Source organism: Parasteatoda tepidariorum, chromosome 6, assembly GCF_982258835.1.
Source record: "Parasteatoda tepidariorum strain Cologne lab strain chromosome 6, Ptep-v5.0, whole genome shotgun sequence".
Taxonomy (NCBI): Eukaryota; Metazoa; Arthropoda; class Arachnida; order Araneae; family Theridiidae; genus Parasteatoda; species Parasteatoda tepidariorum.
Genome location: NC_141760.1, coordinates 26,815,399 through 26,841,528, shown reverse-complemented (window position 1 = coordinate 26,841,528; position 26,130 = coordinate 26,815,399). Strand labels below are relative to the sequence as shown.

At 31.2% G+C, this 26,130-nt stretch overlaps 3 protein-coding genes across 4 annotated transcripts; all 3 read left to right on the top strand.

Moving 5' to 3' along the window:
- Positions 1-297: 297 nt before the first annotated feature.
- LOC147807712 (degenerin mec-10-like) lies at positions 298-1,320 on the top strand. The gene has a single exon (XM_087166771.1). The coding sequence runs from the start codon at positions 298-300 to the stop codon at positions 1,318-1,320; it is 1,023 nt and encodes a 340-aa protein (XP_087022897.1).
- Positions 1,321-5,240: 3,920 nt separating this feature from the next.
- LOC107453608 (very long chain fatty acid elongase 7) lies at positions 5,241-20,207 on the top strand. 2 transcript variants are annotated; one of them, XM_016070484.4, is made up of 8 exons: positions 5,241-5,374; positions 7,713-7,796; positions 9,493-9,683; positions 10,853-10,927; positions 12,504-12,563; positions 16,224-16,332; positions 17,666-17,802; positions 19,996-20,207. In XM_016070484.4, the coding sequence occupies exons 2-8, from the start codon at positions 7,745-7,747 to the stop codon at positions 20,182-20,184; spliced, it is 813 nt and encodes a 270-aa protein (XP_015925970.3). In that variant the 5' UTR covers positions 5,241-5,374; positions 7,713-7,744; the 3' UTR covers positions 20,185-20,207. The 2 variants fall into 2 exon arrangements, with proteins under 2 accessions (XP_015925970.3, XP_087021696.1); XM_087165570.1 differs by lacking the exon at positions 17,666-17,802 and having other exon boundaries at positions 19,996-20,177.
- Positions 20,208-24,908: 4,701 nt separating this feature from the next.
- Positions 24,909-25,844, top strand: LOC107453606 (epithelial sodium channel subunit beta-2-like). Its single transcript, XM_016070483.4, has one exon. It carries the CDS (start codon positions 24,909-24,911, stop codon positions 25,842-25,844), a length of 936 nt encoding a protein of 311 aa, XP_015925969.3.
- Positions 25,845-26,130: the final 286 nt, after the last annotated feature.

Genomic DNA, 26,130 nt, shown 5'->3' with positions numbered 1-26,130 from the left:
TTTTTATTGAGCCGTGCAGCTTGTATATACCAATCATGGAAATTCCTCTTGATTTATTTGGCATATCCAGTAGATACATCATTTCAAGAAGAGCTGACTCAATCACTTGACTTTCCAGCCATAACTATTTGCAACCTTAATCGGATGAAAAAAAGATATGAATTATGCGTTAACACAGATATCGTGGAACGAAGATGCGTGCACAAAATATTGGGATGAAAAGATCCTTCTGAAAGCAAAATAGGAATATCCGAAAGGCGTAGCACACTTTCATGCAAAACTTTACTAAATAAGGAAATGAATAATGGAACGCGGAAGAAACTTGAATTTATGAGAAAGTACACAAGCATGAATGATACAAATAGAGCTTTTGTTGGTCATCAGGCTACAGAAATGATCAAATTTTGTTCTTTCGGTAACCAACAATGTTCTGTAGATGACTTTAAATTATTTCAAAGTCTACGCTATGGTAATTGTTTCACGCTCAATGGAGCTTCTGGAAACGAGACAAATCCATTGAAATCTTCAGTTGGATGGACTAGTGGCTTAGATCTTCTTCTGGATTTGAATTTGATGCAGTATTCGGAACACACCTCAAAACCAGGAGTGAGGGTATCCATACATGATGCATTTTCAGTACCTAATCCCGAAGAGAATGGTATAGATATCAGTTCTGGTTATGAGACAGTCATAGCACTGAAGCAGATAGTCTACACCCGTTTACCAGCGCCCTACCCCGACGAATGTAAGAACTACACTCCGGACATTAAACAAAGAAATAAAGAAGAATGCATGAAAACGTGCCTTCAGAAGCTGAGCTTAAAGTTATGTGGCTGCATTGATCCAACGTTAATTTTTGTAGCTGGTTTGAGAAGTTGCAATATAACAGACGCAAAAGATGTATGTTGTTTGGATGATGCACAGGATCATGCTAGCAAATATGGATTTTCTTGTGATTGTCCCTTACCATGTTATACAGTTTCTTACCATACAGATCTATCGTGGTCTTTATTACCTTTGAAAATGAACTGTAATAATAAAACAAATACTCGTGAAGTAAGAAGACAATGTATACTCACTGAGGATTTTAAGAGAGAGTATAGGTTAAGAAGCAACTTCGTTCGACTGAAAGTGTTTTATTCAACTTTGAAGAGAGAAATTTATAGCCAACTACCGATGTTCGAAAACTCAGAAATTTTCAGTCATTTAGGTGGGGAATTAGCCTTGTGGTTAGGGCTTGCATTATTTGCTTTATTTGAAGCAATAGAGGCTGTAATTTATGCATGGAACTTAACAAAAACTTTCTTGTTTAAAAAATAAAAATATTTTAACTGTTTAAATGAAATGCCTTTTTGTTAAATCAGTTTGTTCATCACGTACAATTCACTTTCATTGAAAATAATTTACAAAGTGTTGTTGTACATTGAAAATAAATTGCAAAGATTACACTTTCGTTTTTCAAAACTTCATGACAGTAAATTGGTTAGGATTAAAAAATGGGACTCTTGCAGTAAATTTATGCGTCAAAGCATAATTTTTTCCTCTCAAAAATGCAGGTTTTACCTCAAAAGTGTTTAGACAGATTAGCAGTCAGTAAACGAAGTTAATTAATTTAAAATCACATCCCAAGTTTTCGAAGTCTTTTTATGAATAAAATAGCGATATCAAACCTGTTAAGTTGCCCACTTTTTTTAGTTAATTACCAGTCTAAAAATTTATAGAAGAGGATAAAGCCAATGTAAAACTGACCACCTGTCTATCTTGCATGTTTACCACTGAAAAAGTCAAATTTGCGTAGGAGAGTTATTGACTGCTGTTTAAAACTTTTCAAAATTTGACTAGAAAAGTAAGCTTTCTCGAAAACTTTTATTTGTTGCTATCTCATATGATGAAATAATAATTTAAGCTGAACTAAACATCTCTGCAAGTTAAGCATTTGGAAAAATTACTACTGGCTTTCATAAAAAAAGCAAAGTAGTTTTCTAAAAGTAACAAAATGAATTTTTTAAATGCTGAAATAAATATAACTTTAAGCTTTCTAATTGCATATTATGTTCTAGTGTTTGAGCACTGATATTTCATAAAGCTATTTATAATAAATACTGGCATACATCAATAAGAGAAATATGTACATTTATTTTTTTATAACTAAGTAGTTTAATACAAATTTATATCAGAACTAATTCCAAAATTATGTTACAGTTACAAGTTAATCATTTTATTAACTAATCTTCTTGCTTTAGATGCATGGGATGCTATTGTTTTAAAGTCATGTTACAAAAATATCAAATGCTTGCTTTCAATTGTAGTATATTTTATATAAATGATTTAAGTACTGATAAAAAAAAAACTATGAGTCATACAGCTCTATATGTTGACCACCTGTCAAAGTTTACTACTTAAGCAATGCACGTAAGTCGTTAACTTTCACACAGATTGCAATGTACGACAACTTCTAAAAATCTATATGGTTCGAAAAGTTCAGGCCATATATGTTTACTCAATTTCTTACGTATTTTACCATATCTCTTATGCTATTTACGCTAAGCAAAAGTTTCAAGCACGCAATTATGAAATTAGTTTAACCGATTTCACAATTTCGTGTTACGTTAAAAAATTCGTTGCTATGTTAATTCTACATTAAAAAATGTTTTTTTTTTATAATTACTTATTGTTTTATTATTCTTATTAGCATTAGTCAAAAGTGCACTAGATTATAAATTATTTGAAAATTTTACACCATTCTAAAATACACATTCACATTTTCACTGTTCTAAAAAGTTCCATGCACGCAATTATAAAATAAGTTTTTAAAAAAATAATTTTACGCAAAAATTTTTTTTCTTCTAAAAAACTAGGGGAGAGTCGGGTAACCCCGCCCACTTAAGGAGTATTGCTTATATTTCCATATGATCTTGAGTAATAATCAATATTTTTGTATGTTTCTATTGCTTTATCATCTAATTAAATAAAACAAAGAGAATAAACCAAAAAAAGAATAGTTTAACTTTGAAAAATCGAAATTTAAAAAAACATGTTTTTCAGCTCTTTTCAAAATGTGTCGGGTAGCTCCACCCAGTTAGAAAAATTATGTTTTTTGACTGTTTTTTCAGGTGAAAATGAAAATTACCAATGTATTGACAATAGATAAGCCTCATTTATCATTTTTATCACAAAATTATTTTATTCATTACATATTTATATACTTTTAGTGAATTCTATCATTTAATAACAATCATTTAATAACAACAATATTTGCTGTTAAAAATGCATATAACATTCAAATTTGACGCAATACAATAATAATCTTTGTGCAAATTAAACTTAAGACTACATACTTTAATGCTGTATGTATAGAAAAAATTATTTTTTTACTATCAAAATGAAGTTTAATCGAAACATTCAACCAATTTTTCTTAACTTCATGACTACTGTATTCAACATATTTTGAAAACTATTGCTTACCATGCTACCAGCTACGTAAATACTTGAAACTTTGAAAATAATCTTTTTTTAATATAACAATTAATGTCCGATGTACCATTAACTTGAAAAAATATTCTATACATATGAAATTGACAGTGGGCGGGGGTACCCAACACTCTCTTACTTATTTTTTAATTATTCTTATTAATATTAGTCGAAAGAGTGCAAGGTTGTAGGTTACTTGAAAATTTCACATCGTTCTAAAAAGTTCTGTATTATAAAATAAAATTTAACCAAAAATAATTCCATGTAAAAAAATATTTTTTTATTAGTAGTAGTAGTCGAAAGAGTATTAGATTTCAAGTCATTTGAAAATTTTACACCGTTAAGTTTTACTCCGTTCTAAAAAGTTCCATGCACGTAATTATAAAGCTAGCTTAACCGAAAATTATTCAACGTAACAAATCTTTTTTGTCATTACGTATTATTATACTATTCTTTTCAGTATTAGTCGAAAGAGTACTGGATTATAAATTATTTGAAATTTTTACACCGTTAAAAATCAAAATCCAAAAATTTTCAACTACATCAATATCAAATTTCTCGAAAAAAAAGTGAATATTTAACAATCCAGCTTTTCTAAAAATTGACTCTCAGACGCTATTTGTTCGACCTAAATCACATTTCGTAGTTTTATTATCAAAAATATAAAAATTGACCCGTATTTTAAATAATATAGTTTTCAATAGGGGGGAGGAATTTCTAAAATTTCTAATTCAAACAGTTTATCACAATTATCAAATTCAATAATAAAAAATAATATTAAAAATTATATTTTACTTGAAATTGTTTAAGAATAAATAAGTTTCTAATTCAGCTGAAAAAGTTTTTTGATTATGTTAAAATGCGGGAAATACGAAAAAAAAAATTCAATGCAGCATTATGGTGTCCAAACTTTCAACAGCTCTTTGAACGAAAATATGGAATCCGTATTTTCCATATTGCGGCTACCTAATATATTGATGAGCGTCAAGAGCTCAAATCTTCTTCAAATCTTAGAGCCCAATTTTATATTTATCTGAAGAAGTACGTTTGTGTGTCTGAACTAGTAACTGTAACTTAAAATATTTTCTGTTCAATTAATTGGCGTATTTGAGATTAGACCTTTGAACCATTAATATGGCATTTCAGTAACAGAAAATCCGATCGTTTGATCAAAAGTGATGCAGATCTTATATTTTATATTCTGAGTGCTATAAAAACAATATTTTGAGGGGAACGTTTAATTTGCGTTTGAAATTAGCAATTTTAAACTTCATTTTTTATGAAGAATAAAGAACTTGAACATTAGTATGACTACGCAAAACAAAAAGCAAAATTCACGTAATTTTTAATGCATGCTTGCTAGATTGTGACGAGGCCCATTTATAGAAAAAAATCAAACTTTCTAGTTCGTCTGATATTTAAAAATGAAGCAAGTGTGTAACTATTCCGTTCTAATTTTGCCTTAATTACAAGATATTTTGCGTTCGAAGACTTTAAAATATCAAGGTTATTTTGTATTAAAATTCTTTCATGCATTAGTGAATCATTAGTAGGATTTTACAGCTTGATACAGACTTTGAAGGTAATCCCGATTTTTCATTGGTTGTCTGCATTTTCAAATATAAGTAGAATTATAGTGTTTCTTTTAATACCTTAGAAACACTGAGAACTAAAATAAGATTAAGTAGAGGTAAACGATGACGATTTTGGACTCGAATGGATTGAAAATGTCTGGGAGAAAAAGTAATCTGAAGTTGCGTAAAATACTCGTGACCGTAAGATTATTATTCTCAATATTTATGTAAAAGATCTATATCAGGAACTTAGATGGAAATTTTCTTTTAAATAGCACCCAAGTATTATTACTTTCGTTTAAAGAAAATTGTGAAATAATAAACAGGAGGTAAGTAAATTATGTATGCTTTTATATTTTCTTGTTTGTAATTACACATTGTTGTTGTTGTTTATTCTGTTGGTGATTTATTCATTCTTATGTTTTGAACAATCAGTTCGAAATATTAGTTCGAACTATCGATTTTTTTGATAACCCTGAATAATGTCGACCACTTATCATCCGTCGCATTGACGCGGTTCCAAAAAGGGACCGTTGTTAAGATGTTAAACTGTACAATTCCGTAAAGCCTTGATGGCAGCTTTTATTAGCATCTTAGTTTTGAAATATAAATTTTTACTTTTAAAATTATAGAGATTGAAAATGCTGTTCAACTACTAAATACTTTTATCGCAAACTTTAAAAAGTATCTTAATTTTAAAATGTAAACTTTTACTTTAAAATTGTTAGAATTAAAAATGCTGATTGCTGAAAAAATTTGATCAAAACTTTTTTTAAGTATCTCAATTTTGGAAACATAAACTCTTGCTTTAAAATTGTAGAGATTGAAATTACTGCTCTTTTTAGATAATCTTTAGTCACAGTCTTTCAAAGTATCTTAATTTTAACTGTAGCTGTAAAGTTATGGAAATTAAAAAAGCTATTATCCTGTGAAAAGCTTTGATCTCGGCCTTTTAAGGTATTTTAATTATGAAGTGCATAACAATAGCTTAATTTTCTTATCGATTAATATGTAGTTTAACTGATCACTAACCTATAATTTGCAAAATAATAATAACCCATAATATATGTAACCTAACCGATATACATATATATACAGGTGGTTATCGAAATAATAGAAACACCCTAGATTTTGAATGTGTTCTGGCGTAGATGTTCTCTTTATGAAGGTATCTCCTAACTGTAATTGTTGACACTGGAAAATCCAGATGCTGATTGAGCGCTGCGGTCACTTTGGCCGCAGTTGTTTTCTTTTTAGACATTACAATCCGTTTCAATGCCCGTCGGTTTTTTTCACTCAGCTTCTCCTCCCGTTCACTATTTTGCTTTGCTGAGCTTGTCTCTCCGCGCTGTGTGTATGCTGTCACGACTTCAGACACCGTACCTCTAGAAACGCCTAAAAGCTGGGATGTTTGGTCACTGTTGCTCCAACTAGTCGGGCTCCTACAATTTGGCCTCTCTGAAAATCTGTGAGGTCTGACATTTTACGCTTCTGACAAAAAATCAAAACGTAGACAACTCAGCTAAAGCTCTCTCATACCACCTGATATATGTACTTTTTATATTAAAAAAAACTGGTAGCTATGATTATATTTTAACGCTTATGAAGCGAATTCTTAAATGTCCCTTTTATTCACAAGTATATATATATACAAGAATATATATATACACCACCTGTATATATATATATATATATATATATATATATATATATATATATATATATATATATATATATATATATATATATATATATATATATATATATATATATATTATAGGTTATTATTATTTGTATTATAATAAATTGAATATAGGCATAGTATTGATACAAAAAGTCAGTTAAGTCCTAAGTTAAATAGCAAGCACAAATTTATCTATCCTAACTGTTACCTTTAAAACTTCCTCTGATCCCCGGTTCGCGCGCTTCATCCCGAAAAAGGAATTTTCGTAGGATTTTATATATTTTTTACAATGTGGTTTTCCTCTCCATGTAACACAAATGAGAGTTATTTCCATCAAAAAGTCCACCTCGAAGGCAATTTTCTCCCAATATTTAATCCAGGAGTTCCCTTGTCTTCACAATTGGTTTCAAAATTAGACGGCTACACATTGATAGTAGTAGATAGTTGATAGATAGTTGAACATTAGTAGTAATAAACCCAAAATTGAGTCTGCTGTTCAGCTGAAACTTTGAGAAAAGTGTTATGATGACGTCATAGAGGATCGCCCTCTAGTATTATCGTTCGTGAAAAAAATCACAAACATCAATAAATGTCTATTAAAGAGAGATTAAAAATATCAAATCTATTTTATGTGTAAGTGAAATATGAAGGACCCAAACGACCTTCATCGCTCAATCTCACGTTATCAGCCAACAATAAATTAGTTCTGATGCTTTCTGTAATCGACATCGATGATGGCTCGTCAAATTTTTATAAAATTTACAAATATTTACTTCATTTTTGACAAGTTTTTAATACTTATTAAGGGCATTAAAAGTGTCTGTATTAGAATATCTGAAAGTCTAAGTCAGTAAGGTCTGACTGATTGTTGTCTAATTTTGTTTATGTTTAAGAAGAACTAGAACTTTTTTATGTTTGGAAAAAACTTTTTTCGGTTTGCAATTTTAACAATAGTGATAATTTTTCATTCATACATATTACAGGTTCCTAAAACGCACTGTTTTTAAGAAACTTTATGATACAGAAAATGTTCCTGACAGACATTTACAACTTCTTCAAAGCTGACGGTAAGAATTAACACAACGTATTTATAAATTTAGTAAAAAGTAAAGTATATCTTTTTGAATATTAGTATGTTTTGAATTAATATTAGTTATTCAACATAAACTTTTTAAGTACCGCTTCCTTATCTCGTTATAGACAGCTACATTTAATCTTGAAAAACAGAACAAAACATTAGAAGGTGCCAAATTAAATGTTAAAAAATATCAAAATTGCGGGTTTAAAAATACATTATGTTCAGCTGTTTCTGTTTAGAATTTAGTATTTTTTTCCCACAGTCATTAGGTAAGATGATTTTTAATGAGAAAATATGGTTCGTTAACATCTTTCTCTTCTTAGCTTGTTTTCTCTGTAATTAAAAAAGTATTTATCTAAAAATTACGGTATGAATTTTTACGGTGAAACGGATTTTACGGATGCTGCACTCAGGGTGTCAGTACTTTTTAAAGTAATTTGAATAGGAATTTTTTATAATGTAGACAACAAACATTTAGAAATATGAGATGTTATGAAAATGATTTTGTTAGACCTAATGATGTAGAGACAGATATAAAGATGTTCATTTTAAACAAGGATGTTCGAAAAACTATTAGTCATTTACTAATTTTGTCTCCGTCTCTCAAATACCATTTGTGTTATTTTTTAGGCATGAGTAATAATTAGTTTGAAAAGTTACTTTCCTCACTTTTAGAGAAACATTTTAATGAAAAAAACAGATGTGGAAGTGAAGTAGTTCTTTACAGAGTCAAGTTTTTTGGCTCTGAAATATTCAGAGTTTTGATCCGAAATGTACAGTTATGTAGCAAACTGTTTAGAAACGTCCAAATATATGGCGCAAACTAAGATAATTTAAGTACCATAGCGACCATCATTGTCACACAACCATGGTCAGGCCCCAAGCCCCAGTTTTAGAGCTGTATCTTTTAGCGGCTATAATAGAAATGGCGCTTAATTTTAACCCAGGTCAGACAAGTGGATAGTACCTGAGTTCGTACCCCTCTGTCCAAACTTACACACCATAATCAACGAGACGGCTTTCAGCCACGACAGATTTAACGTACACCCTGCTGAATATACAAGCTGTTTTTTTTTTTATCGACTGTCAGGATCGAAGTAACTAAACTCAGCTCTCCAACCAATGGTGTGAGCAAAGCCTTAACCGATTGCGATTCCGGAGCAATCTATTATGACGACCAGAGTCCAGATATTTTCCAACCACTACAAACTGATATTCATCCTCATATGCCCTCAATGGTAGCCGGATCCTGGGTTAGAGTCCCCTTACAACAGGCTAACTGTGGAGATTTTCGTGTTTTCCTCTCCTTGTAATGGAAATGCAGGTTAGTTCCGTCAAAAGAGTCCTCCACGAAGGCAAATTTCTCTCAATACTTGATCTAGGAGTTCCCTAGCCTTCTGGATTGTGTTCAAAGTTACAAGACTACGGAGTTGAACATTAGTAGTTTCAAATTCAGAATAGGGTTGGGTGTTATATTACGGTGGTAATATAAAATACCTGGCACACAAAAAAACAACTTAAAACAACTAATTTAACCAAAATTTTTTCCCCATTCATTGTTACCTATATTTTAATATTTAAAATACATGAAAAATTACAAATATCTTTACAAATTTCGTTACTCATACGTTTTACGCGTAAATATCAATAATATTTATGTTACTACACAAAAGTCATATTTTTAGGGGATGTATATGAAACTAAAACGCTTGTCAGACATCCAGAAGTTACAGTCTTCATATCAATTGCATATATAGTACTAGTCAAATGTTTGATACCATGGATACTGGAAAAACGGAAACCAATGGAGATGAAAAGAACCATTGTTGTATATAATTTGTTGGTTTGCTTACTGAATGGCATTTTGGCTTACATGGTGAGAAATTTTTTTTTCCCTATAACTACTATTTTTTTAGCCTTTTGATTCAGTTGGAACACCGGTGTCCTTTTTATTTATATTTTTGGCGATCTAATTACAAGTAAAAATACAATTTGGTATTTTTTAGTTATAAAAAATAGTCTAATAGTTGCTAAAAACTAAATGTTAGATTATGTAATTATATTTGTACTAAAATCTTAAATAAGTAGTTTGAAAATATTTTTCTAAATTTATATTAAAAAATCTATCGATAATTGATATTGTAAATTAAAGAAATTTTAATGATGAAATCTTATTTATTTTAAGATAACCCATAGACTAATTCACAAGAAGAATACTTAATTTTACTCCGTTGCTATCCTCCCTCTCTCTCTCTCTCTCTCTCTCTCTCTCTCTCTCTCTCTCTCTCTCTCTCTCTCTCTCTCTCTCTCTCTCTCTCTCTCTCTCTCTCTCTCTCTCTCTCTCTCTCTCTCTCTCTCTCTCTCCCTCCCTCTCTCCCTCCCTCTCTCTCTCCCTCCCTCTCTCTCTCCCTCTCTCTCTCTCTCTCTCTCTCTCTCTCTCTCTCTCTCTCTCTCTCTCTACGTAATTTCAAGCTTCTAAATCTATGATTTTCTGCAGCAAAAACAAAATGTTACGTTAAGCAAAAAAAATTCAAACTGCAATAACTTTCGAACAAACTAAAATTTCGAATAAAATTCTGTGTTAAATTAATAAACAAATATGGCACTTTCAGCATACCAACTTTCAGTTTTTAAGTTGAGTTCCTATGGCTTGTAGAGAAGCCCATATGTTTTTTTTTAACATTTTTTATGTTTTTTTCTTTACAAGTTTAGCAGTTAATAACTCTCGAACTAATAATAAAGTGTTAAATTTTTTTCTAATTTCATTGTACTTCCTGTTAGCTTTTTCTAAAAACCATTGCAGTATCAATTTTATTAAGTCTTTGTGCAACAAAACAATATCTAGCGTTAAGTTACATGTTACTTTGGAGCACAAAACAGCAGCGGACACGGCTCTTTCGATTTTTTAATATAGGGAGACTGTTTGGAATCATTGTAAAATTCATGTTCAATAATTTCAATTTGGTTAATTATTGAAGTTAAGATTCCTTGTAAAATCATGCCTTTAAAGATAAGTGCTTTTATTTGTTTTTTCTCTATTTACAGGCAATAGTTCTGACTGCTGAAATTTGGAACAATAGATGTACAGTTAAAAATGGAGCAAACAAACAGCAAATACAAGTAATTTTTAACTTTGTATCATATTTTTTTATTCATCTTCTTTTACTTTATTCTACAATAAAACTATATAGTTCATTTGCTGAAATATTACAATTTATTAAATTCCCAAATGTGCACAAGTCATATTACTATTAATTAATAAAATATTTTTTTTCCAAAGCCCACCTGGATAATGACCTAGGTCATACAGGCACCTGAAGGGCAGATTTGAAGGCCACCCTTTCAGGGGCACCATATTAGGTGGGCCAACGTTGCTCCCACAGTCAGGACAGATAGTACAGAGAAGGAAAGAACATCCATGCCTTGCCCGGGATTCGAACCCAGAACCTTTCTGATGCAAGGGCAGTTCCCTAAGCCTTACACAGGCCGGTCTAAATAAAATATTAAAAAATCTTTGGACAATCTTAAATTATCTTTGGACAAACGAATTTTATAATTGAGTGTAAATTTTTTCATTTCGCTTAAAATGCTCTCGGGATATGGTGAAATACGCAAAAAGGGGTCCAAACTTTTGACCGTTCTTCTTATCCGCTTTATTGGGGCCATATAGTTATAAATCCATCCCATTTTAGTCAGAAATCTAAATCCGTCAAAAAAAAGCTGTGTTAATTCAAAGAAAGCACGTTTTTTTGTCTGATTTCGTAACTCAAAATGTTGTATGCACTTATTAATTAGCATATTTATTAGTATACAGGGTGATTCTAAAAAGATGGGCAAAATTTTAGGAAGTGATAGTACACACCCAAGTAAACAATTTTTATCAAAGAATGCATGGTCGAAAACAAAACCCAAAACCGCTAGAGGGCGTCAAAGTTTATGTTCTTATATGAGACAAAAACACACAAAGAACGATGAAGTTAAGTTATAAAAGCAAATTCAATAGCATGTGATTACAATAAGTGTTCAAAACAGTGGCCGGCAGCGGCTATGCACGCAGTACAACGGCAAAGAAAAGATAGGCAAGCATTCTGAAACACACCAGCATATCACGAACTTTCCCTGCCGCCGCCGAAAGCTTGGCGACAAGTAACGCAGCGCAGTAACTCACAACAGGAATAGAGCTTTCACGTTTGCATGAAACAACTTTCCAAATGCGCCAGCACCTTTGCGTTTTGTTTTCAACTATGCATTCTGTGATAAAAATTGTTTGCTTGGGTGTGTACTATCACTTCCTAAAATTTTGCCCATCTTTTTAGAATCACCCTGTATATAACCCTCAAACTATTAAGACTGAGTCCTAGACCATGAGGATTCACCAATCATTATATCAAAAGTTATTCAAGGTGGTCTGTTAATTTTTTGCGCACTCTACATACATTAGTTATCAACATTTGTCAATGTTAGAACCATAATCGGTAACCCCATTAGTGTATGTTGATTGTCAACACATGATTGTATAAGTGAAAAATAATGATATCCAAAAAATATTTCTGACTTCTACCAAAGCATATACGTAATTTTCGACACTTGCCAAACAACGTCATCAGTTACCAAATTCAGTTTTTTTTACAATAATATTTATAGGAATAGTGTTGTTGCTTTATATTCATTTTCATCCCTTTCTTTTGTTTAACAGAGAGGCTTGCACATAACGTGGTATGTTTGGATGGTGAAGCATTTGGAATTGTTGGATACGGTAAAAAAAAGCACATGTTATGCTTTTCTTTTCTTTTTTTTTTTTTACTATTTACAATTTTGTAATCATACATGTTTTTACGAAATATTTCTTACTGTCTTATTTTATGCTACAATTTTTTTTAAATCGAAGGAACGAAAATTAATTCCGAAAAGTTATAATTCATAATTTCATTGTTTTTCCATGATATAATATTTAACAGCCAAGTATGAGAGTTGCGCATAGCCTTTTTTTAATACTTGAAACAAATATTGATTAACAAAATGAATGATTTATTTTATGAGTGAAATATAACTGTATTTTTTGCTTTGTAAATGAAATACTATTCTATTAGAATGAATGAAATAGAATAATATGATAAAGATGTGTAAAAATATATGAAAATTATAAAACTATTATTACAATTCTAAAACACAATTGTATAACGAATGAGAATTAAATTAATATTGCCCTTCGTTTGATAAGCGAGCACCGCATGGGTGAAAGTAGATTATAGTTCAGAATCCCACGGATAGACAGCAGCACCACTTATTCGTTTGTGCATTTCCTAAATTTAGACATAGATCTGAAGGAAAAGGAAATTTTCCCGAGATATCTATATCCATGATATTACTCAGCAACTGACCACAGGACTTTCGATACCAAAATTTTTAAGAGCACGTATTACATTACGAGCATTTATTGAATTATCAGAAATCACGGTACTTCTGCTGGACCGCTGGACTACCATGGCTCTTAATAAATTATTTTCCCACTAATGCCGTCTTCAAATTTTATTATTTCAATTCTAAAGTATAATAGAATTTCGGTTATACAAACATTTTTCATTTACCAAAATGATTCAAATGATTAGAACTGTTTTCTGTCTCTATGTTGTTTTTTGCACACTTATTTTTATTCACCAGTTTTTTAAGTATTAATAATTGTTCTAATTCATGATGTCCCGCAGTGGACTGATCGTTAAGACACGGTTCCCAGCAGATCACCGAAGTCAAGCATCACTGGCTATGGTCAGTGTGCGGGTGGGTGACCACTTGGATCAGTCTGCTTAGGGACCGAGGGTGTGCGGTATTGGTCCTCGTTAAACTGTTCTACCGTAAAGTGCTCGACTTCGCGCGCAGGTCGTCGGGCTACCGAAGCGGGGGTGCCATCCCCTCCGCTGAGGATAAAAATTGTGATGGCATGTCTTCGGATCATCCTCAGGGATGTCTCCCAGACCGTTGCCAATAGCCCATTGTGCAGCTCTAGTGCGACGTAAATGAACAAATCAATCAATCAAAATCTAATTCATGATATCTCGTAGCAAAATAACTGAATTTCAAATGAAATCGATAACAAAAATGAAAAGATGTTGTTGTTAATTTACGTCGCACTTGAGCTGCACAATGGGCTATTGGCGACGGTCTGGGAAACATCCCGGAGGATGATCCGAAGACATGCCATCACAATTTTTATCCTCTGCGGAGGGGATGGCACCCCCGCTTCGGTAGCCCGACGACCTGCGCGCGAAGTCGAGCACTTTACGGTAGCACAGTTTAACGAGGACCAATACCGCACACCCTCGGTCCCTACGCAGACTGATCCAAGTGGGTCACCCACCCGCACACTGACCGCAGCCAGTGATGCTTGACTTCGGTGATCTGATGAGAACCGTGTCTTAACGATCAGTCCACTGCGGGACCAAAAATGAAAAGAAGTGACGTCCATCAAATGAATACAGGGTCATTACAAGTCACCAAATAACAGTCCAAAATTAAAATGTGAGGAGGAGCATGGCATGTGCGAAGGTGAAGCAAGTAAATATGGGCGATATATTGGGAAATATTGATATTTTTTGCTAATCATGATAACGATATTAAATAGATTCTAACGATATATCAAAAATACAATAAATATCAATGTTATGAGCTACAATAATATCCATACAATACTACAATGCTAAATATCGAAAAATATCAATAACGACAATGTATTAAAACCTTTGTAGTGAAGAAAAAAGAATAACTTTTCCATTACCACTGTGTTTCACGGTTCAAGGACCTAGGTGCTAAGCTCTACTTTGCTTAGAACTATTTCACGTGTAAATATATAATAACTTATATGGAACTTTTATGTACTTATATATAACTTATATACAACCTATATGGATTTATATGGAACTTATATAAAACTTACATGCAACCTATATGGATCTTATATGCAACTTATATTGATCTTATATGGAACTTATATGCAACAAATGTGGACTTATATGCAACTTATATTGATCTTATATGGAACTTATAAGTAACTTCTATGGAACTATTAGCGATATAACTAGCGTATTGCTGGATGTATCTGTATATAGCTCTTTTCTTAAAGTCATGATTTTATAAGAACGTTATCTTTTTTAAAATCGGAGTCAAGCTTTCAAGAAATTCGGGAGTCGGAGTTGGATTCGAACATTTTAGCTACAAAGCTCTAATCAACGCAATGAAATCTGCACAAAACTGAAAGAAATACACTGAAACAATTAATAGAGCTAAAGAATTTCATTCTTCTTTAAATTTATTTTCCTTTCAGGAGGCTTTATTATAAAAAGTTTTATTATGTCTATGCAACCAAAATAATAAATATTAACTATAATCAGTATCATTTGACATCATGCTGTTGCTCAAGGCTAACTCATGCTAGTCAAAAATTACCACAATAAATCAATTTTCTTCTTATTCCTTTCGCTGGACCGTAAAAAACCTATTACCACAGAACTTACAGTAACACCTTTATTAGTGAAATTAGTACCTATTAAAAATAATCCCAATTTACAAAATACCAGTAATACTAATTACCGAAATTAATGAAGCATCATTGGAGTCAATAATAGTATGACGATTTTTTACGGTTGCTATTAACAAATAAATACCTTTTTTTTTTCATTAATTTTGCTTTTTAAAACATACTTTATTTTTCTCTATTTCAATTACCGTTGTTTTTAATTTATTTATTTTTATAGAAACACTTTTTAAAAGCACAGAATAAACATTTGGTTTCCGATAACTTTAGAAATGCTAATTCGGTGGCTCGGATGTCTGCTACAATAATCACAGAGCTTGCAAAAATATAATAATAATTGAACTTAGAAAAAAAAGCATTAAACGTCTTTTTTGATTAAATAGAACTTTAAACTACCAAACATCACTGGCATTATTTTTTTAATATTTGAAGAAACAGAATCCTTTACAATTTAACTTTAAACAATAACTAGCGCAAAACCTATTAGAAATGTTTACTTTTAAAACATCTCTCCCGATCGGATTAATTTAAAATTTAAATTTATTTTTATGATCGGAGAATAAATTTGCTCCTTTTAGTCACTGCCCAAATTTCAGATCCCTAGCCCAAGTGGTTCTGGAGTTATAAGGGATTCGATATAGCATTCTGACTCAGCGGACAAACAAAAATACTATGTAACCAGGAAGAAAAGGTTGAAAAAATTGGCATAATCTTCAAAATTTGAATGTTTTGATTTTTCAAAGCAGGTTCAGACACAATTCCTTTAGATTACGGAGTTCCTATTGCAGTTCAAAAAAAAAAGTACCTAACTGTAAACCTGTTTTCTTAGACTATTTTATTTTCTATTTATTCTGTGTTATGCATCATTGTACATTCTATTCTTTTTAGGTATTTTTTGCTCTTCGTAAGAAGAATAATCAAATAACTTTCCTTCATTTGTTTCATCACTGTGCAATGGTTCTCGTATTTGGGCTTGGTTTATATCTGAGAACTATTGGTAAGAAAATTAATTAGATTGGAACCTCTTAATCGCAATCTTTTTCTGTAATATTTTTATAAAATATATAAAATAAAACTAACTCTAAAATCGCATATTAACCTTATAACGCAGATTTGACACCGGAGAAATTTTTATATATATATTTTTTCTGACAAGCAAAAACATGTTTTGGCATATTTTAATTATAAAAAACTGTCTAATAGTCACTAAGAAAATGGGTTAGATTATTGGAACTTATTATTATTATGTGTTAGATTATATATTTGTCAAAAATATTTAAATCCAAAAAAAAAGAAGTTTGAAAAATTTTCTACGTCTGCTCTGCGTTAGTGGGTTAACTACTTTTGTAAAAACCCATTTGTATCCTACCTCCCTTTAATAGACCTAATCCTATCTCCCTTTGATAAAACGCATCTTTCTCTTGCGTTAATGGCTTAACGCTGTTCTTCGAAGCTCTTCCCCAAGGAAAATTAAAAATAGCTATAGTTTAAGTTCCTTACACTTGAAGCAATACGATGATTTCCAACTATATGTATAATCTTGTCTTAAAGAATTATTTTGACTTTAGAACAGCCAAATAACTTAAACATTTTAAAAGTTTTGAAGTTTTTTTTTAGAAAATCGCCCATTTGGCGATATTTTTCCACCTGGACGAAAATTATCAAAATCATTGCCTTATTCTCAGTTTTTTTTACAATTTTAATGTATCCAGCATGGGAGTAAGTTTTTAAATGTTAAAAAATTAGACTACGAAAGCTTTTTATTTTTACAAAACTGTGGCTTTTCTCCATATTGATGTTTTGTACCATTTTCAAAATAAGCGTAGATATCGCTGGTTTTAGATAGGCTAAACTTGATCCAACAGTCGTGAGTAAATGTTGCAAACTCACAGCAGTTGTAAAAATAGCATATTATTCGCAAAAAAGCATCATTTCGGGGCCTTCGAAAGCTTAGTATACGTTACTCAGTGGATTTTTGGACTTCGTTAATTCTTGGCAACAATCGTAAAAATGTCAATTCGGTGTTGACGACAGTTTGGCGACAGGCGTCAAGGCGCCATTTCAGCATTGGCGATATTTTTCAAAATCGCTTCAAGCTTGTAAGGAATACTAGAATCATAATTAACTATCAATGCATCATTAAAACTAAAGTATAGTTTTAAACTGTAATGTTACTTACGAAAATTACTTGGCATAGTCAAAATCAATTGATAGAAAAATTTGTTCTTATGAACTCTTCGCTTTTAACCTCTCATTTCTGTCCAACTGAAGCTCTGTTTCAGTTTTGCTTTAATTATTGCATGAAACATTAATTATTTATTGCTTTTTAGCTTTCTTATGCTTGTTTGGTACAACATTAAACATATCCATTCATGTGGTAATGTATTTGTATTATGGACTAGCATCCATTGGACCACGTATGCAAAAGTATTTATGGTGGAAAAAATATTTAACAATACTCCAAATAGTAAGCATTTGCATTATTACCCTTTTTGTCTTTACTTATTTCAGTTTCAAATTTTAAAAAAAAATCATTCTGCTCTTGTCTACACGAGTAAACGATGTCCTTCAACTACCGCCCTTATTGTCTCGTTGTAGTTTAAAATTAAAACAAAAAACTAACGAGCGTATATTGAAATAAAAGAATTTAAAAAATACAATTGAAACTACGTTGGAACATTAATTGATGTGAGCCACGCTTTGAAGTAATCTCTAGTAAGTTGGATATTGTATAAAATTTAGGATAGTAAAATTGGTTGATTAATGCTTTTGAAATTATTATTTTTTACAAATGTGGGTTTTTAGTATATAAGTGACATTTTTATTTTAATTCTTTTATTTCCCGTGTAAAAAACGTTCGTAAAACGTTGGATCACTGCTTGGGGCTACTTTGATGTATAGTGTGTGGGTGCTTCCCCCCGCCCTTTTTTTTTAAAAACTAGCGATCGACTGTCGAACTCTTTAATGCAATACATTTCTTTTGTATGTTTGGCTTCTATCTAAAATTTATAAACATAATTAACTTTTTAATTCCAAAAATATGCTGCTATTTAAGTCATATTTAAGTATAATTTTAAGGATAGCAATCTTAAAAAACTGTGTATTTTAAGAATTCACGTGAATGAATAAACTTCATTAGGCAGTAGACTAACAAATGAATAAATAAATTGAATTAAAAGAAATAAAAAGTTTCTTCCTCAGCTTAAAGTAAAATTTAGCTTTTACTTTATACTTAATCAAAACTGTTTGCAATGACTTTCATTTCAAGTTTTCAGTAAAATATGCTTAATAGATTTACTTGAGCCATGGTGGCTCAGGGGATAGAGCACTCGCTTCCAATAAGGTGACCCCAGTTAGAATCCCAGCAATGGCTGATCGATACGAATTACGCACCCGGCTCACACCGACCACAGTGCTGACGTAAAATATCCTCATTAGTAGACGGATCATGAGTTAGAGTCCCCTTGCTATGAGGCTAACCGTGGGAGGTTTTCGTGGTTTTCCTTTCCAGGTAAGGCGAATGCTGGTTAGTTCCATCAAAAAGTCCTCCACGAAGGCAAAATTTCTCGGAATTTCTCAATTTATTTCTTACATCCAGGAGTTCCTTTGTCTTCTGAATTGGGTTCAAAATTCCGCATTAGTAGACGGATCATGAGTTAGAGTCCCCTTGCTATGAGGCTAACCGTGTGAGGTTTTCGTGGTTTTCCTTTCCAGGTAAGGCGAATGCGGGTTAGTTCCATCAAAAAGTCCTCCACGAAGGCAAAATTTCTCGGGAATTTCTCAATTTATTTCTTACATCCAGGAGTTCCTTTGTCTTCTGAATTGGGTTCAAAATTCCGAGGCTGTGAAATTGAACATCAGTAGTAGTAAACTCAAATTTGGGTCGAGTGTTTAACGACGGTTATAAAATAAAAACAGATTTATTTATTTTTCATTTTGTAAGTACACTCGTTAAAATTCCTAATTTGTACTTGTACTCTTTACTTATGTCTTTCGGATCATAGACTAGCTATTTCAAAATCATTTATATGAAGAATAGAATTTTGGACAATATAATGACAAATTACATTTCTTTTTCAGTCGTAAGGCATTTAAATCAAATTTTCCTTTAGTATTTTTTCGAGGTATGTTGTTTACAATATCCCTTAGATAAATATCCTTTAGATAACTGTTTAATATAACACCTTATGGCCAACACTAAATTCTTGATCTCATTCTCCCTAAAACGTTCTCTTCAATCTTTTGAAAATGTGATTGGTCATTATATTTCCTCTAGCATTTAATTTGTTTTTGCTCATTTATTTCTAAAAATAACGTTTTAATGTAAGCTTTGATTTCTCTCTCCTGCTTTTTAAAACACTAAGATTTTCAGTATGTTTACACGGAGAAAACAATTCAAATAAAATTATCGTACTAAATGGTAATGACATTTCTGGTAAGGAAAAAAAGCACTAATTTACTAAATTTTATCACATAGTATAAAACAATATTTTATTGTTAATTTTACCAAAGTACCAAAGTGCTTCGGTAAGAACAACCGAGCTAATTTGGTGTTCCCATAGAACCAGAAACACGGTAAATTTTACAATATTCTGGTAGTTTTGAAAATGCTTTTTTTCAAAGTGTATTATCATGAACTATTTTTGTTCTTTATTTCCAGGCGCATTTCATTGTCATCCTATCATATGCCGTATATGGATTTGTAACAGGTTGTGAAAATTTTGGAAGAACTGAAATAGCTTGTTTTATTTCTGTAACAACAATATTAGTTTTGTTCATTAATTTCTACAAAAAATCGTATCAAGTAAAAAATCCTCCTTTTAATAAAAAGTATACTGATTATATGTGAGTCGAACTCAATAGTTGAATTGTATTTGCTGTATTCCTTTAGAAATTTAAAAATTAAAAAAAAATTTTAACCTATAGCCATTCACCAAACATGAGCATTGGCTCTTCTTGTATTAGAACGCATGATTATAGAAAACAAAATAAATTTAAAAAAACTTCTTGGAAACTTTGAAATACACTCCAAAAAATTACCTATTCTGGCAAAATATCTAAATCTTACCTCATTAATTTCATTATATTAATTAAAAAAACGCTTTAATTTCTAATAAATAAGAATCAAGACTGTTTGTTTTAAACTTTTCCTCAAACCTTGAATAGGAATTGTCATATTATCTTTCAGATAATATGAAATAATTAAGTTTTGTTCATGGTTGCTTCGGTTAATTGTTCGAGAATTATTAGTTGTTACAAGTTATTATTAAATGATTGCAGATCGTAACCCAATTCTGGATATTTTCATAATCTTTCAACATTTCATAATCGCTAAACATTTGTTCCAATCAGAAACAAGAGTCTTTGAGAAGATATACTCAGCCTAAAATTTTTATTTAAAAAAGCTTTAGTACTGATTTTAATTAAATATTTATGATAGGGAAATCATTCCAAAAATGTCAGTGTCTATGGACACTGCATTCAAGTTTCCTGAAAATCAACGCATCTCAAATTTTAACTCTTTACTCGAAATTTTTCTTCATTGAAAAAAAAATATCAGTCTTATTAATTTCATCACCAGGACGTTGATATTTTTCCTTTTAAAAATACTTCTGAATCTTATTAGTAAACTAATAAGCTTTGAAATTCAAATTATCTTTTCTTTCTTTTTTTTTGATAATTCCATTTTGTTATTAAAAAGAAATGGTTTCTATATGAGAAAATTTTGATAAAATAAATTATTATAAGGATTGTCTATCGTGCTTCACTGGATTCTTTTATGATTCTGGATTACTTCTCTTTCACCATCATTCTGGAAAAATACAATTTTCATTAAAACTTTCAACCATAAATATCTTACAACAACTTACTTTCTTCAGTTTTTTAACTTAATTAAAAATTGATCTCTTGAGCAAACAGCAGCGTTACTATCTCATCAAGTTGTAAAAACATATAAAAACTAATTGATACGTGAGAAAAAGAAGTAATTTGTGCTGAAATATAATTCTGATTATTTAGCTTCATATGTTTTTACTGTCTTCGACCAAATAAATTTTTATTCATGCAGCTTATTAAGACATTTTATGATTCAAACCAGGAGGAGAACCTAAATTTATTTCAGTTTTGTTATAGTTTTCGGTATGACAAAAACAATTTGTTTTCAGTTTGGCAACTTTATGATGTAATAAATAGGTTCTCCAGATATTTGAAAGACACGCTGTCTTTTAATAGTAAGCTTGATATGAGTCGTAATATGGAAGAGTTTTAAAGTTGTTGTCCGAACAACGGTGTCTAATTGAAATAGAACGAAATATTCAAAAAATGCCGGTAAATGTGAAATAGTTTTTTTTAACTAAAAATTTAATTTTGTAAAAAAAAAAAAAAAATAATTAGCTCAATTTTATTTTTGTTTAAAATTTTTTCCATTATCTTTTTACTATTTAGAATTATAAACTTACTCCAGTTTCTTATCTTCTTCAATCTGAATATTCCTTGATTTCATTCAAGATCAATTTTGTAAGTATTGCATTTTGAGAATGTTACCCATCAGAAAAATTATTTAAAATTCATTAAAAGATAATTTTCAGAGATAAATTACAATTTGAACAAATTACAATGCAGGGTGAGTCGTAATGAACACCGTTAATAAATATTTCTGGATTTTTAGTCAAAAATGAGAACAAAAAAAGTAAACACATTGATGACACAAATTAGTTTGCAAACGAGGGGAAAAAACAGAATATAAAAAAAAAACTGTACTGAGAAAGACAGGTAAGGGAATCAATTTGGTTGTCATAAGACAATCATTCGAAACACCTAAGTTTAGACCGATAAACGACTAGGTTTTGACTTTCAGAATACCCGCCTTTATTAATAGTGATATTTCTGATTTCGATAACTTTTCCACGCTTAAATATCCATCCTGATGACCACATCAGGATTTAATCCCAATGTATAAAGTTTTCTGTCTTCCTTTTTAGCAAAATTATAGCATTTTAAAAATATGTAAACGTGATCAAAATCAGGGCTCGAAAAACAGCCCGTCCTCGGCGGTCAAAAATTCCCCGCGGACAACAAATTTCTAGAATCCGACGTCCGCACGGACGTCCATTTTCCCGTTAATGTTCGTGATACATTTTCAATTTTTGTTATCTTACAAGAGTCTAGCGCCTCACTTCTAAAATGACCCTCTAATCTAGAAATACAGCAACATACTGTTCATGGTGGAATTGATGTTTTCTCTGTTTGGGAGTACTGCAGCGGTTGAAAGAGGCTTTTTAGCAATGAACTTACAAAAAAACACATTACGTACTGGCCTTAAACAAGAAGCGTTTAACGCAGTTATGAACATCCACCTAAATGGAAAACCCCTTTCAGATTTCTATGCAGAAACCTCTGTAAATCATTGGCTTGATTGTGGAACTGCCAAACGTCATACTTGATTCATTTATGAAACGCAGTACCCTCGGATAAATTGACATTCCAGATAACTTGACCTTGGTCATTTAAATTATATCATAAAGGAAATACTAGGTTACTATTAGTAACCTAGTATATACTATATAATGTAATGCGTATTACTGTATAATGTAATCCTAGTAACTACTAATTCATTGTGCAATTTATATAAATGTTTGTAATAAATAAGAGAAAATTAATTATTTTTTCATTTAGAAGCGACGGGTAAGTTTCAAAGGAGGACGGGTACATTGTTGGGCAAGCCGTCCTCGGGGACGGGTAAAATTTCTGAGTTTTTTCGAGCCCTGATCAAAATGGAAAACACTCCATAAATTTAACTTTTAATGATTTCATAAATTTATTTTATTAGAGAAATGGTAATTTGAATTCAATTTTTAATAAATGAATCCCACTACTTTTCCCTCAAGCAGAGATAATAAATTACAATTAGGGCAAAGACTTTTAACCTGACAAAAAATATTCAGTGAGATTCAAAACAACCATTAAGAGAGGAATTTGTATTATTTTTACTAAAACCACTTTATAATATTTAGTCAATAGCTAGGAACAATACTTTGTTATACAATAGTAAGAATATTTAGTATTATTAGAAGAGAGAAATTAAAATATGATTCATGAAATGATGCCTTCTAAAGAAAATGTTTCTTTATACCCTGAATCGCATTTAAATAAATTTTATTTGAATCAAGTATGTATATACTTATTTGAGTTATGTTTTTCTATCTGTCCTTGTTAAATTAATAAATTATTGAATGAGAATAGATTATAAATTATGCTGAATAAAATATGACTTGTAGCTTTAGTCATCAGTAAAATATATTTTTTTAAGTAATTTCATAGATGTAACCAAATTTGGGAATCTTCATCATCAATTTCAAACGTGAAAATTACTGCTGCATAATTTATATTTTTCAATATATTCAAGGGCTAAGCTCCCTGAACACTGCCGCTTACCAATCCTGATGATTGCTTTGCAACAATTGTTGTTTCTTATCAAAAAACAGTTTTTTCTACGAAAGCTAAAACTATTTATTTTTACTATTTGTATTATAAGAGTTCTGTTTGCTTACGCTTCTTACCCCCCCCCCCGCCCTTCTCACGTCAACCTTCATTTCTTCAAATTAAATGTTTAATTTAAGTCAAATTCAATTGGTAAATAGTATAAAAGATCTCGTATAATAGTTTTCCCCTATGATTCAATTAAGATCTATTAGTGAACATAAATTGATTTGCTTAGTAATCATCTCTTTGAATAATCATCTTTCTTCTTCTAATGCACTTTAGAAATTATTATCAATTGTCTGACCCGAAAAAAAATTAATTACCAATTTTTCAATAATTCTTTTAAATTTTTTTTAACAGAAAATATTGAAGTAAAACTATATTTTCTTTCTTTCTAGAAATTGGCATTTGACGAACTGATTGAGTTAATCAGCATTCATTGAATTTCCAAACTAATCAGACAATTAAAAATACTTGTCGTAAATGCAAATGTAATACAAATAAACCAGCATGAGTTCATGGCAAAAGAAACTCGATCCTTTTTTCTTGGAATTAAATGAGACAATTCCTAAATATCGTCAAAAGATGTTCAGAGTCAATAGTTCCCCTCCAAAATTAGCTAATTTCGTAACTGATCATGTTTTAAAAGACTCGTCTATACCCATCATCTCACAGATTGGCAACGCTAGAACAAAAATCGGCAAAGGTCTTTGGTTTTTTATACTTCTAATAGGTCTGATAGCTTGCATCTACCAAACTCAAAGATTTCTCAATATTTATTTAAGTTATCCTGTGGTTATAACATTGGAAGAAAAGCAAAATACGGCCTTAAATTTCCCTGGCATTACAATCTGTAATCTGAATCGTATGAAATATGAATATGAAAGATGTGAAAACAGTGATATAATTGAACGAGGATGTATTCAAAGCAATTCGATGCGTCCTCCAGGAGGAATGTTTCATACACATCCTTCCAAAAGTAAGAACCACTTTTCAGAACGTCGAGACACCATTTCTTGTTTAAATGTTAAAAACAAAACTGTAGGAGACAAAACTAAAATGAAAATAGAATTTCTCAGTAAGTATATGACAATGAATGAAGCAAATCGCGAGTTTGTTGGACATCAAGCATCAGACTTGATCAAATATTGCTGGTTTGATGGTAAACCATGCTCGCACACTGATTTTGCACATTTTCCCAGCTTACGCTATGGAAACTGTTATGTTTTCAACAAAGTTGATGGAAGTAAATTGCCTCTAAAATCCACATCAATAGGATATACTAGTGGTTTGGAGTTAGTTATAAATCTAGAGGTAGAACAATACGTATCTTTCACTCCTTCCGTTGGACTGCGCGTTTTGATCCATGATATAACCGAAGAACCAAACCCAGAAGAAGTAGGAATAAACATAAACCCAGGTTTTGAGACATCTATAGCTTTGAAACAAACGGTTATTGAACGGCTACCTGCACCATATCGGGATCGTTGTATAAATTACATAACTCGCGTGAATCAAAGCAATGAAGAAGATTGCATGAAAATTTGTCTGCAGGAGCAGAGCTTTCAAATGTGCAATTGCATTGACCCGACTGTGATGATACTTCGTGATCTAAAACATTGCAATTTGCTGGATGAGACGGATGTATGCTGTCTGGACGATGTTCAAGACAGAATTGCTTTAGGAGATTCACCTTGCGATTGCCCGCTAGCATGCACTTCGACATCATACGAGGAGGGGCTCTCTAAAGCTTTATGGCCATCGAAGTCTGCGTACATTTTGAATAGAACAGATTATTATACCTTTGATTACCTAAAGAATAATTATGTCTTTTTGAAAGTATTTTATTCCACTTTGATACAAAATGTTTACACACAACTTCCGATGTTTGAAGAATGTGAAATATTTAGTCATCTAGGAGGAGAGTTGGGATTATGGCTTGGGCTTACTTTATTTGCTTTATTGGAATTGATCGAAGTGGTAATCTATTTTTGCAATGATTTACAAGGATATTTTGCAATGAAATAAGATACATAGTATATATTTTCTGTAAGGTTTGAGTCAATAAATCTTCTAGGTTGAACAATACCTTTGCTAAAGAGTCAGTTTATGATTCATTTAAAGGAATTCATTCTCACTGCATGCGGAACGCTTATGCGAGCAAAAGTAAATATGATTCACGCGCAAGCAATTCATCTTACATGTTTCATAGTTTCTAATCAATCTAGGGTAACAGGATACAGAGTGAATGGCCCTTAAGAAATAAAAACATAAATATTTAAACCTATATTAAAGTAGTAGTAGTTGTAGTAAT